Source organism: Rana temporaria, chromosome 7 (genome assembly GCF_905171775.1).
Source record: "Rana temporaria chromosome 7, aRanTem1.1, whole genome shotgun sequence".
Taxonomy (NCBI): domain Eukaryota; kingdom Metazoa; phylum Chordata; class Amphibia; order Anura; family Ranidae; genus Rana; species Rana temporaria.
Genome location: NC_053495.1, coordinates 165,874,548 through 165,888,744, shown reverse-complemented (window position 1 = coordinate 165,888,744; position 14,197 = coordinate 165,874,548). Strand labels below are relative to the sequence as shown.

Genomic DNA, 14,197 nt, shown 5'->3' with positions numbered 1-14,197 from the left:
ATCCAGGACCTAAGACATCCAGGGGACACCCTGGGAGGAGGGGAGTGCTGAGCTTGAACCTGGGACCTCTGGTGTGTCTGGTGGTGACTCTGCTTGCTGAGCCACCTGGAATGCTGGACAGCTCCTTGGACAGTTCCTTGGATAGTTCCCTGAATGATCTTGTCTTGAATCTTGTTTGCCTTGAACCTTGAACCCTTTGCTCCTCCCATGAACTTCCTGATTTAAGCCATGTCCCTGCACTTCCTGTTTGCCAGAATATTGTGCCTTCACCAGCCAATTACTTGCTCCTGTCGCTTTTACTGCCGACCATATCTTTGCTACCATTCGCTACCGACATTTGGCTTGTCCTCCAACTATGCTTCTGCTATATCCCAACCTGCAACTATTTGTCACTGACTTTTGGCTCGTTCCCCGACTACACTTTTGCTTGATCTCTACCTGTTATATCTGCTTCCAGACCCCGGCTGGCTTACCTCCTGGTGGGGCTATCCTGAGGACCGCGACCTGGCACTAACACGCAGCAAAGCCCATCTCCACCATCAGGAGCTCTGGTGAATACTGGTTAGTGCTTAGACCCCGCACCTCAGGTGAACCCGTGTCCTCAGCCAGGGTGTCCTGTGTAAATATGTGCTCTGCTGCTATAGCTACTGGCCTCTAAGCCTGAAACCAGACCGTGACAGATAAATTTGCTGCCACCCCTACTCATGTGCCCGACCCCTTTTCGGGCACCGGGCACCTGAATTACAGTGGCGGGGTATTTTTTGGAAGCACCTGATTAGAGCCATAGGCGGGTCACAAGGACATCGCCGTGACCCGCTGCCCCACCGAGACAAGGGGATGCACAGGGGGATGCACAGTGGCAGCATTTGATGGGCACACTGGCAGCATTTTGATAGGCAAACTGGCAGCAGTTGATGGGCACAGTAGCGGCAGTTGATGGGCACAGTAGTGGCAGTTGATGGGCACAGTATCGGTAATTGATGGGCACACTGGCAGCAATTGATGGTCACAGTGTCAGCAATTGATGGGCACAATGGCAGCAATTGATGGGCACAGTAGTTGCAATTCATGAGGACATTGGCAGCAATTGATGGGCACAGTGTCAGCAATTGATGGGCACAGTGTCAGCAATTGATGGGCACAGTGGCTGTGTTTGATGGGCACAGTAGCTGCGTTTGACGTGCATAGTGGCTGCAATTGATGTTTTTTTTTCAGTTTTTTTGCGCTCCCCCAAAAATTTTGAGCACCAGCCGCCACTGGTACAAACACTAATATATATATATATATAAAATTAACCTTCTTAATATTTATGGTGCCCCAGGACTTCCCTCTGTCAGATGATTCCTACACTCAGTAACTAGGGGGCAAATTGACCATTTAAAACCTGCAGCTCTGCAGCTACCTGAATGGTCTTTCCTTCCATACCCTGGACACTGAATTTGGAATGACCATGACTATATTAGTGCGGTAGAGCCTGATTGTCTAACCATGCTGACACTGTAAGTGTGACTCTTTTTTATTACGATGCAAATAAAGTTACAAACTGCACTATGAGAAGCTTTCTTTCTCCTCCTTGATACATGTGATTTACCATACCCTCGCCCAGTGGGTGCACATATTTATGGGGCATTTTCCTTTCCCTGGAGTATACTGTACATCTCTGCCATACACGCCTATTATAACTACCTGTAATGGATGCCATATATGTCCGGTTAGTAGGATGTTTGCCTAGGGGCTGGTGAAAGAAGGCACTTTGGTTTTTCACATTATATTGATGAACTAATAAGAAGACATCACCTCACTTTCACTTGATTGGAGACATCTGGTGGTGGTGTATGGACATTACTAAAATGTATTAAGTTTAATCACCACATATCCTGTGTTGTACTATATATGTTTTTTTAATAGATGTTTGTATTTGGGAGCGCTGTATGAAAATTGTTTTCTTTTTACAATTTAGGCCACCTGAGTCTCACTATGGGCTGCTCTTTGTTTAAATATTACACATATTTTTTGGTTGCTCAAGAGTGCACAGGTTGAACGCTTTTTTTAACCTTATTTGTATATCATTGTAAACACTATTTTAAATATATGTATCCTTCTTCCTATGTTATTTTCAGCCTGTTTTGTTCTTAAAAATGCAGTGATTGTGTTTGCTGGACTTCAGTTTTTGCAATTTTCCTGACATAGCATACTGTTTGATATTAACATGGGTGTCTATTCTTAGGTGACTACTGTGTGTAGTAAAGATGGGACCTGGACAGAAAAACTGAGCCTTTGTAAGGGACTTACGGGGACGTGCCCTCCACCACCAGAAATCAATGACATCCACTACACATGTGAGAACGGAACCATGATTGGTGAGAAAAATTCAGAAGGGGGATACATTTATAAACTTTTTTAGATCCTTTCTGATAATTATTATCATTTTAAGATGATTTTTACGAACTGACTCACGGTTAGCAATGTGTGCCTAGATCATTTTAATAGCTTAGTAAATGGGTGGCAAATGAGTTGTTGTTGCCAGAGCTTACACAAGGGAATAGCACGCCTTTGCAAATATGAATCATGGATGTGTGTCTGTCATTTTATTTTTATCTTTGCTTTCTTAAACACATGACAACTGTTTCTGGGTGTTCTCTGCTCATAGGAGATAACTGCAAAGCTTCTTGTGTCTATCCATCCAATGACCCGGTGATCCTGCCAGGCAACATGACAGCTGATTCTGTAGAGCACTGGATGAACCCTACTAAGGTGCAGGTATGGCTGCAGTTGATATACTAGGACAATGCTTGTATAAATTGCCTGTGTTGAGGTTTTATGATGCTGGTAAAACCACTTGGAAGCAAATGAGTGCCTTTTTGCCATAAAAAAAGGTTTTGTAGAAAGGCAGCATGGGTTGCCTGAGTGAATTAGACCTAAAGCTGCCTATAGAGCATAGACGTTGAACAAATGTGCTAGGATGAAAAGCTGTCGCCAGAGCACTTTATTAAAGTACATGTGAACCTTGAGTTTAATCAACACACCCTGTTCATTAGTTAATCACAAAACCACACTGAATCATGGCAGGGTAGTTTTTCTCAAATCAGTGGGCCTGTGTGAAAGATCATAAGTTGGGCAGAGAAAAAAATGTGGCATAGCACACCATGGCAAAAAATGATAGTGGTTTTCATTGCACTGAATATTAGGTGTGGCTTAAAGAGTGGGGTAACTACAGCATACAGAATGAGCTGGTGCAGAATGGAATGTACAGAGCAGTGTACAGAATGAGGGGATGTGGAATAGGGAATGCAGAGCATAATGACAGTCAGTAAGTTGCCAGGCCTGTATATAGGAGGCGGGTTCCACTTGGTCAGGGTGACACCATAATACGCACTTATCTCTCATTAAAATGCATTCAGGAGGAACTATGGCAGAATACACTGAATAACCCCCTCTGATTTAACCCCTTGCCAGAGCTTCTTACTATCCATGATATACAAAGATGGTCCATTATGGGGACAAAGTGTTTACACCATTTATACCATGCTCAGGAATTAAAATTGTTCCCACACCTTAGTGAGAAATTTCACCTGCCAGCTACCTCTTCTATTACTACCGTCTGCGTCATGCTAGACGATCCCTTGGGAAGGCTTTTACAAACATCTGGTCCCACTAAACAGATCTCCGACTACTATTCCACAACCTGTGTCAAGACCTAGATATCCAGGTCCGCTCCAGAACTCCAGCTCATTCAACAAGAATAGTCGGAGTTTCAAGCCACCAATAAAAAGTCAGTTATTTCCTTCAGAAATAGGATTATTCACTTAAAGTTATTTTATCATTGTTACTTCACCCTGGTCAGATTGCATAGACTGGATCTACACCCCACTTCAGACTGCTTCCAGGGCTGTGGGACTAATGCAGATTTCCTACATTTGATTTGGATCAAATGGATTAGCCCCCGAGGCTCTGCTTTCTGGTCTAAGGTTAAAATTGTTATCTCCTCTGCCTATGTCTGCCCAATATATTACACCCTAAAAAACTGTCTGAGGTCTTTGGAGATTAACCTAACTCCTAATTTGATCATCATTTACAACGCATCCTTTTGCTGACATGTGGAAAGGGAAATTCCCCCTTATTATAGATACTTGAAATGGGTTGGTTAATGCTAGCCTTCTAAAATATAAACACATTTTTGAACTCAGGAAAAAACCACAGGCCTTTGAGAAAGTGTAGAATTGATGGATCTTAATGTTTTTACATGACTTCCATCTTGTGATGTCACATGCTATCTAAAGAGCCTTCTGCGTAGCCCTCACTGTATTGATATTGGTATAATGTGTATGACAATAAGAGATTATTGTTATTAATAGTGTTTAATTGTGATTTGCCTTCCTTTTGTTTTGTCTATAAAACCCAATAAACATACTTAGGTAGATTCAGGTAGGGGCGCGCTAATTTGCGGCGGCGTAGCCTAGCGTGTTTACACTACGCCGCCTTAAGTAAGAGAGGCAAGTACATGATTCTCAAAGCACTTACCTCCTTACTTAGGGCGGCGTAGTGTAAACGCAGCGGGCGTAAGGGCGCCTAATTCAAATGGGTTGGAGGGGGGCGTGTTTAATGGTAATGAGGCTTGACCTCACAACTTTGAAGTTTTTTGGCTACTACGCATGCGCCAGGCGCCTACATTTCCCAGTGTGCATTGCGGCTAAGTACGCCGAACGGGCCTATTGTTTTCGACATGGACGTAAACGACGTAAATCCTGATTCGCGGACGACTTACGCAAACAACGTAAAAATTTCGAATTTCGCGGTGGGAACAGCGGCCATACTTGACATTACTATTCCACTAGGGCCTAGCTCTAACTTTACGTGGCCTATCTCTTACGTAAACGGTGTAAAAGTACTGCGTCGGCCTGGCGTACGTTCGTGAATCGGCGTATACCCTCATTTACATATTCTATGCCGACCGCAATGGAAGCGCCACCTAGCGGCCATCCAAAATATTGCAATCTAAGATAGGACGGCGCAAGCCGTCATATCTTAGATATGTTTTAGCGTATCTCTGTTTGAGCATACGCTTAAACATAGGTCGGCTTAGATTCTGAGTTAGGTCGGCTTATCTACTGATAAGCCGGCCTAACTCTTACTGAATCTACCTAACTGTATATTTAAAATAAAGGAATGGGTATTTGCAATAATCTGAATCTCTACTATTAAGTTGTTATACCAATGCAGGCTTACCTCTTAAGAGTGGTAGTGTGCCGTTATGCACTTAAATTCTCTTAGGCCCCATACACACGAGAGGATCCATCCGCTGAAAAATCTCAGCGGATCGTTTTCAGCGGATGGATCCCCTGGTGTGTATGCTCCAGCGGATCTTTATCCGCGGATATTTCCGAATTCCAGCAGATAAAAATTTGTTGACATGCCAACAAATCTATCCGCTGGAATCGGATCCCACGGATCGATCCGCTGGTCTGTACAGACTCACCGGATCGATCCGTCCGAGGGGATCCCCCGCATGCGTCGTAATGATTCGACGCATGCGTGGAATTCCTTATATGACTGCGTCGCGCGCGTCGCCGCGTCATCATCGTGGCGACGGCGCGACACATCATCGCCAGAGGATTTCGGCGCGGATTTCGATTCGATGGTGAGTACACTCCATCGGATGGAAATCCGCGCAAATCCTCTCGTGTGTATGGGGCCTTAGAGTAATTTTTGACATGCACCTAAATCTCCCTTGCCTCAGAAACCTGATCCACATTCAGACTGCACTCCAGAGTCTACTGACAGGTGGTGAGGAAGCAATGGGATGCCTCCTCACTGCCTGTTTTAATCCCATTTTTGCTGACAAATACACCACAAGCGCGTTTTCGGAGCACTTGCGTTGCTTCTCCATTTACTTTATTTGCTTAAACATAGAATATCCAGGCTCAAACTTACCGACCAATCAGCAACCAACCAAATTCCCCTGTCTAACTGGTGCGTTAAAAACAGAGGCTTAGTTGCACACATCTGCAAATGCATGTGTAAGCTGCAGGCCCCGTCAAGGCGCTCTGTGTAAACTGCAGTCCTAACTGCAACATTGCATTTTATGTCTCCTCAGTGGGAGCACATGACTGCTGATGGATAGATAAGGGGCAGGTGACTGGAGGAGCCCAGCCCTCAATAAAGGGGCAGGAACACACTGCACACTAAGCACATGGAAGCAAAGGTGCTAGTGCGTTGCCTGACCACAATGACAAAAATTCAACAAACAATAGTCACTGCCCCTACCTATGAATGGTATAATAATTCATAATACCATTCATAGGTAGGGGCAGTGACTATTGTTTGTTGTACTTTATTTGCTTGCTGCCTGCCATTCGCTACAAGTTGGGTGAACTTTGCCACGGGTGCGAAGCTTCACGGCTGTGGCATGTAAGCACCCCAAAACACTGCCTGTTGCAGCTTAAAGGGGAAAGTTTCTAAATAAGAAAGCTGTTCAATAAGCTGTTCTGGCTGACTAACCACTGCTCGGATGCTGGTGGCAAGCTTATTGAGGAGAAACAGGAAGTGAGAAATTCAGACAAAGAAAAAAAACATTTAGAAGGGAAATCTAAGGAAAAAGTAAGTGAAGCAACAATGCACTAGCTTAAAGGAACCTATTTAGAAAATAAAAAATGAACCTTTACAACCCCTTTATGGTTGATTGGTGACACGTTTGTCTGGGCTGCTTGAGGAGAACTATTAACTAACAAAGCCAATATTTTTCCTTTATGTGATCTTGACAGCACCTTTGTTATATATCTGTGTTTGAGTCTGGGATTCTTACTAAGCTCAAAAAGATAGAATGGTCTTGCAGCATGACCCTGAACGCAACATGTCCTTTCTGACAAGTAGAAAAAATATAAAAATCATTACAGATGTCAGCGGTGACTGGTTCTCTTTAAAACAGAGAACTAGTTGAAGGATATGCCTCTGACTGCAGCATTTGAATAGAGAATGTTTGGGCACTAGCAGGGCTAATCCATTTTATGGGGAATGTTAATTTGGGCTTCTCAACCCTGTTGCAAATACATGGGTAATAACAGAAAAAAGAGACAGACAGACTAAACAGGTCAGAAATGGGGGAATCAGAGGAAAAAAAGAATTACATAACATCTTTGAACATCTAACTATAGCAGTGGATATTAAAAGCCAGGATCTGGGATTTCCTGACTGTAGGGATGAGCCGAACACCCCCCGTTCGGTTCGCACCAGAACCTTTGAACAGACCGAACGTTCGCGCAAACATTTAGAACCCCATTGACGTCTATGGGACTCGAACGTTCAAATTCAAAAGTTCTAATTTTAAAGCCTAATATGCAAGTTATTGTCGTAAAACATCTTTGAGAACCCAGGTCTTGCCCCAGGGAACATGTATCAATGGAAAAAAGTTTTAAAAACAGTAGTTTTTTTAGGAGCAGTGATTTTAATGATGCTTAAATTAAAGAAAAAAAAATGAAAAATTCCTTTTAATATTGTACCTGCTGGGTGTCTATAGTATGCCTGTGAAAACGTCTTTGAGAACCCGGGTCTTGCCCCAGGGAACATGTATCAATGGAAAAAAAGTTTTAAAAACAGTTTTTTTTTTCAGGACTCCTGAAAAAACAACCGTTTTTAAAACTTTTTTTCCATTGATATATGTTCCCTTGGGCAAGACCCTGGTTCTCAAAGACGTTTTCCCAGGCATATTATAGACACCCAGCAGGTACAATATTTAAAGGAATTTTTTTTTTTTAAGCATTATTAAAATCACTGCTCCTGCATCAGTTCCTTTAAATATTGTACCTGCTGGGTGTCTATAGTATGCCTGGGAAAACGTCTTTAAATAGCACAATCACCTGCCTGCCAGTAAATTAGGAAGAACCGATCTCTTAAACTATACAGTGTATAAATATATGTACAACACCTGGGATATATATATATCCTCTACACACTGTAACATTAACTGACTAGCCTACCTGCCTGCCTTCTCTATCTACCTGCAAAAAATGACACTCTGGCTCTCTCTGTTCTCTGTTAACTGCCGCAACACACTACACCCTGCAGGCGGCCTTTTATAGTGTGGGGCGTGTACTAAACCCCCTGAGCCATAATTGGCCAAAGCCACCCTGGCTTTGGCAAATTATGGCTCTCCGTTTTTTGCGCGCTGTGATTGGCCAAGCATGCTGGGCATAGTGCATGCTTGGCCAATCATCAGCCAGCGATGCCGCAGTGAATTATGGTCTGTGAAACGCGAACGACCCGTTTTGTTTGTATTTCGACGAACGATCGAACATACGATGTTCGAGTCGAACATGAGTTTGACTCGAATACGAAGCTCATCCCTACTTGACTGTTATAAGGACAGGCAAAAAATCATCATGAGGATTTATAAGGAAAACCAAGAAGAAGAAACATCATGGGAAGACCAGAGATGTATTAGTGGTGTGGAAGAAGACATAAAAAATCTAGTAGTCAGAATATTGATGATTGTGCTTGAATCAACAAATACAGCAAAATAGACTAACATTAGGCAAGAGACCAGGGCTCTTCAAGGACTATAGATCCAGAAAGAGAGAAGAGAGGTGGTTACTTACCTTTTATAGGATGCTTTAAAAATTCTCTCTTCCTATCTCCCATGCTTTATATAGTATGTCAGAAATTGAATAATCTAGATATAAAAATGTTTAGTAACGCTCCTGTTTCTGATGAATGTTAGTTCTGACATAATTACACGTGTAGTTAGGGCTGTAGGAAGCAGTTTTAAACACGGATTTGGCTGTCTTCCACCAACAAATCTTTTTTCCTATATTAATTTAAATAATTGTATTGTATTGTTTTAATTGCTAATACCTACAGGATATGGCTTCTGGCAATCCCATTTGCAATCTACTTTTCTCTCTGCAGTCATGTTTAATAATAAAAGAACATGGTCATATTATATGTACAGAAGCATCTTCTCACCCACTTCTCCTTGTCAGATCTTATTTACAATCACGTGAAAGACAAAGCCCAGTAAGACCTGCCAGATAACAATAGCTCTTAATGAAATAATGGATCTGCTGTGTCCATTGTCCCTGGCTGAAATGGAGTGAAATATCAGAGTGCCTCATAATATTTGCTTCTATGCTGGCTTTTCTTGGACTAGTTAAAGCCAGGCAAGATGGGAGTCAGAAGCACCGCAAAATAAGACTTAATGCGGGAGTCAACTGCATCTGAGCACCACAAACTGAAAAAGCTATTTAAAGCGGGAGTTCACCCCCAAATCAACTTTCTGACATTAGTTCCAGCATACTGCTAACATCTGCAGTATACTGTTTTTTTTTTTTCCCCGCTACTTATCGTTTTATGAGTCCTTGTTATCCAGCTCCGAGCGGGGGAATCCTGCGGGGAGTAGGCGTTCCTAAGCGAAGAGGAGTTGATTGACGGGATGCTAAAGCGCGTCACGGCTTCCGAAAATACCCGAAATGACACTCGGGTGTTTACGGCGCTAAACAGCGCCTGCGCCTGCCCTGTAGAGCTGACTGTGCAGGCGCAGTAAATACCCGAGTGTCACTCTCGGGTATTTTTGGAAGCCGTGACGCACTTTAGCATCCCGTCAATCAACTCCTCTTCGCTTAGGAACGCCTATACCCGGAAGCGATCCCCGCTCGGAGCCGGATAACAAGGGCTCATAAAACGATAAGTACCGGAAAAAAAAAAAACAGCATTCTGCAGATATTGGCAGTATGCTGAAAATAATGTCAGAAAGTTGATTTGGGGGTGAACTCCCGCTTTAATTCATTTTTAATAATTAAAGAAAATGCAACTCCTCCATCAATATCCTCATGCTTTTTTTTGATGAGAAATCGCATTGAAAAACACCCCTACGATTTCTAGCTGCAGGCATCTTATGTGCAGATGATTTATGTAGGAAAACAGTTTTAGGAAACACCCAAGAAAAAAGGAGCAAGATCATTTCTGTTGGTGAGCGAAACAAATCCTTCTTTAAAGGAGAAGTACAGCCAATGCTCATTAGGCTGTACTTCTCCTGTGGATCACATGAGTGCAGATTGTTTTGGACTCATGTGACCTGTTTTTAGCTGAAGCCCACTGTCTACTGACGTCACCGAGCTGGTCCAGGCTCAGAAAAGATTGCTACTATAATGTCGGGATCCACCCACATGCCTGGATCAGGACCCAGCTAAGCCTCCCCAGTGAGCCGATGAGAGCCTGAGCTAGCCACTTCCACCCTTTCCACAGCCCAGTGCTGCAGTAAGTGTGGCAGGGCAGAGCAGAGAGCCAGTGACTGACAGCCAAAGCAACTTGCATGACTTACAGGATCCTCTACTGATGGCTTGGTGCCAGATACCACAGCATACCTTCAATGGTCAAGTGGCATACATGCCTCTATGGGTCAGGGCTATTTTGGTGGCAAAAGGGGCTGTTTTGGCAGCAAAAAGGGGACCTACTCAGTATTAAGAGGGTGCTCAAAAAGTTATGGCTGATAGGCGTGCTCTGCTTTATTTATTATTATTATTACGTTTTTTTTTCTCACATCCAACACTTGTGGTTTTTAGGCCATGATTGGTTGGCAGTCCTAGTGGTGAGGAACACTGGGATGAGCAGGTATACATCAGTGGCACAGCAATGTAGCCAGAAGACTTTTGTAAGAAGAATTTATTGTATTTTGTCAAGATGGAATTTGGGGCAAGCAGTAGTTGACTGAATATGTCTTTTTGTCCCTGAATTCTAGGAGAGACTAGGCATGCATGAGAACCAAATGCTGGATACCACTCTTTAATGTCCATGTGCGCTTGCCCTTTCGTCTCTGTTCATACAAGCCAGTGAGCTGCATCTCTAAGCCCGGGTTACTCAACTAGATTTAAAAATGCCTGCCTTTTGTGAATAGAGCTTGAAATCCCTCTCATACTGACAAACAGCTTAGTTGTTGAAATTACTCTTCCGTTGTGCTGACATTTAACACTGAAATTATAGATAGAGACTAAAATACTTCTGCCTCAAAACCACGACAAAAAACAAAACCAAAAAAAAAACAAGCAATCTGTTATAGAACAGTGGAATGTAATAGAATTTTGTATATGGGTTTCTGCAACTGTTTGGAAAATAGCCAATTTTTGTATATTTTGTTGTACTAGCTCAAAGATCACTCCTTGCATTCCTAGCATCATTTTGCTACAGTTATCCTAGATGAGAATATAGCTGCACTGAACTTAATCTCTTCATCTGTCTTGTCTGCTCCGTTCACTGAAATTCCTACTGCCTCGTCTTATCACCGGCTACTTGCACCTTATGTTAATACCAATTTTGGCTGCAACACATGTGATGTCCTAAGATTCACAATTTTTTCAGAAAAATAATAATCCTGTTTAAATGCTGATCATCTGTGCTTATGTGCTCATTGATAAATGTATTTTTTTAATTCTGTCAACAGAGTATTATGTGTACAGGAACACTGAAATGGTACCCAGATCCTGCCATATTGCACTGCATCCCGTCTTGTGAGGTAAGACCACCATAGCTACTGATTAACAATGTTGTAACTTTAGTTTTGCAAGTACATACATGCTAGTTTTACATATTTGGCTATGCAATGGTACTGGCATCTATAAATGACAAGATTGGCAAAACAGAATATGAAATTCTTTGGCAGATAAGCCAATTCATATACACCGATCAGTCATAAATGTATGACAACCCACCTAATATTAAGTAGGTCCCCCTTTTGCCACCAAAACAGCTCTGACCCATCAAGGCATGGATGTCACTTGAGCTCTGAATGTATGCTGTGTTATCTGGGGGCAAGCAGTAAGTAGCAGATCCTTTAAGTTCTGTAAGCGGTGAGGTGAAGCTTCCATAAATTGGACTTGTTTTTTCAGCACATCTGACAGATGCAAAAGCGGATTGACGAATTTGGAAGCCAAGTCAACATCTCCAACTCATAGTTATGTTCATCAAACCCTTCTTCAACCATTTTTGCAGTGTGGCAGGGCACATTATCCTGCTAAATGAGGCCACTGGTATCAGGCAATATTATTTCCATGAAGTGTTGTACTTAATCAGGTGGTAGGTGGTGGTAAGTGTGAAATTAACATCCACATGAATCCCAGGATCTAAGATTCCCTTGCACAACATTGTCCAAAGCATCACACTGTCTCTACCAGCTTGTCTTTTTTCCATACAGCATACTGGTGCCATCTCTTCCCCGTAAGGGATGCACATGCACCTGGCCATCTACATGATGTAAATGAAAACGTGATTCATCAGACCAGGCCACCTTTTTCCATTGGCTATGAATACGTTATGTTTTTTACCAAAACACATAACCTGCTGTAATTTGCACATTGTACACTTTATCAATAAAGTAGTTTTATTGAGAGGAAGAGTTCCCAGCTCTTCACCTTATACTCTTATGCTATTTTAAGTACCATTCAAATGACATATATACAAAATCCTGTGATATTGATAACACTTAACTGTGGCAAAATTATACTAGAACTAGACGAGGGTGCGCTTCCCTATGCACCAAAAGGCCACATAACTAAAACGTAACCTTTATTGTAAATCATAAAAGTATGTAAATGACTAGATCAGGTATACCCATAGGATGAGATCAATGCCATTATATATAGGAGGAAATTATAACCCTCATATTGTCTATACGTATATATATCGAAAATACGTTTTGCAAATATAAACTTGATAGATGTTAAAGTGGATGTAAACCTGGATTTTTTTTTTTTTTTGCTGTCACAATGTAGCATATAAGATTTCCTATCATCTGTGCCCAGTCTTGCCACAAAGAGTTAATCCAGCTCTGAGCAATCCTCTTTTCTATTTTCAGTGATAAACAGACAAACAGGAGAAAACTTTTACATTTTATTTACATATCTCATGCACCATGAATCCCGTCTGTCTTGAAGCCCCCAATTCTGATACCCAAGAATTTTGCAATGAATTATCGGATTATTTCATCAACAAAATTGAGGGAATCCGTGAAAGCATTCAGCAAAATAGAACGCCCATCAACCTCCCCTGCAACCATATGCCTAATACCCACACAAATTTCCCTCAAGCAACAAAGTTCACTTTAAAACCCATTGTAATCGAGACCACAAAAAATATCATTGGTGCCTTGCGAAATAGCACAGCACTGAATGACATAATCCTCACCAAACTGCTGAAGGAATGTGCCGATATCCTGGCACCGCCCATCACGCAGCTTATAAACCAGTCCTTCAATGAAGGTATAGTGCCCATCCACTTAAAACAAGGTATAATTAAACCAATTTTAAAGAAACCCACCCTCGACCCCAATGACCCAAAACACCGCCGGCCTATAACAGGCCTAAATGTTCTCTCGAAAGTGATGGAGAAAGCAGTGGTACAACAGCTACAACATCACTTAGACACCCATAATCTGCTGGATCCTTTGCAATCAGGTTTCCGTCCAGGACACGGGACAGAAACAGCATTACTCAAAATATGGGATGATGCTCTCGAGGCCGCAGACGAAGGAGAATCTTGTCTTCTAGTTCTGTTGGACCTAAGCGCAGCTTTCGACACGGTGGATCACAAACTATTACTGACTCGGCTAGCTGAAGTAGCCAGAGTCACAGAAGGTGATCTATCTTGGTTCTCCTCCTTTTTGGAAAACCGATCACAAATAGTGAAATTAGGACCTTTCACTTCTGAAAAACGCATGGTCTCATGCGGAGTCCCTCAAGGATCCCCTCTGTCGCCGGTGCTTTTCAACATCTATCTTCGCCCTCTCTTTGAAATCATCAGCAGCCAAAAACTACTCTACCACTCTTATGCAGATGATACACAACTCTATTTTCGCATCTGCAACAAAAAGGATCATCATCTCAGTCTAGAGACATGCCTCTCTTTGATAGAAAACTGGATGACAAAGAGTTATCTTAAACTCAACAGCTCCAAAACAGAACTTCTCCTGTTTCATGCCAGTCGAAAGAATCAACTGGCAACAACTTGGACACCCCCGCTCATTCTCGGCCAAATCATCACCCCCAGCACCAAAGTCAAAAGTCTTGGGGTCATCTTCGACTCCTTCATGACAATGGATGCACAAATAGGGTCAGTAGTCAGCGGATCTCACCATCTACTGCGCCTACTACGTAGACTTATTCCATTTATTCCTAAAGAAGACATAGCAGTCGTGGTGGGAACAATTGTGAACTCC

General features: G+C 42.5%; 1 protein-coding gene across 2 annotated transcripts in view; it reads left to right on the top strand.

Moving 5' to 3' along the window:
- The window catches only part of PAPPA2 (pappalysin 2), a 364,705-nt gene that overhangs the window by 325,615 nt on the left and 24,893 nt on the right, over positions 1 to 14,197 (top strand). For both annotated transcript variants that reach the window (XM_040360367.1, XM_040360366.1), the window contains exons 19-21: positions 2,228 to 2,360; positions 2,651 to 2,760; positions 11,429 to 11,500. In XM_040360367.1, the coding sequence (XP_040216301.1) occupies positions 2,228 to 2,360; positions 2,651 to 2,760; positions 11,429 to 11,500 (315 nt within the window). The remainder of the gene's footprint in view (positions 1 to 2,227; positions 2,361 to 2,650; positions 2,761 to 11,428; positions 11,501 to 14,197) is intronic.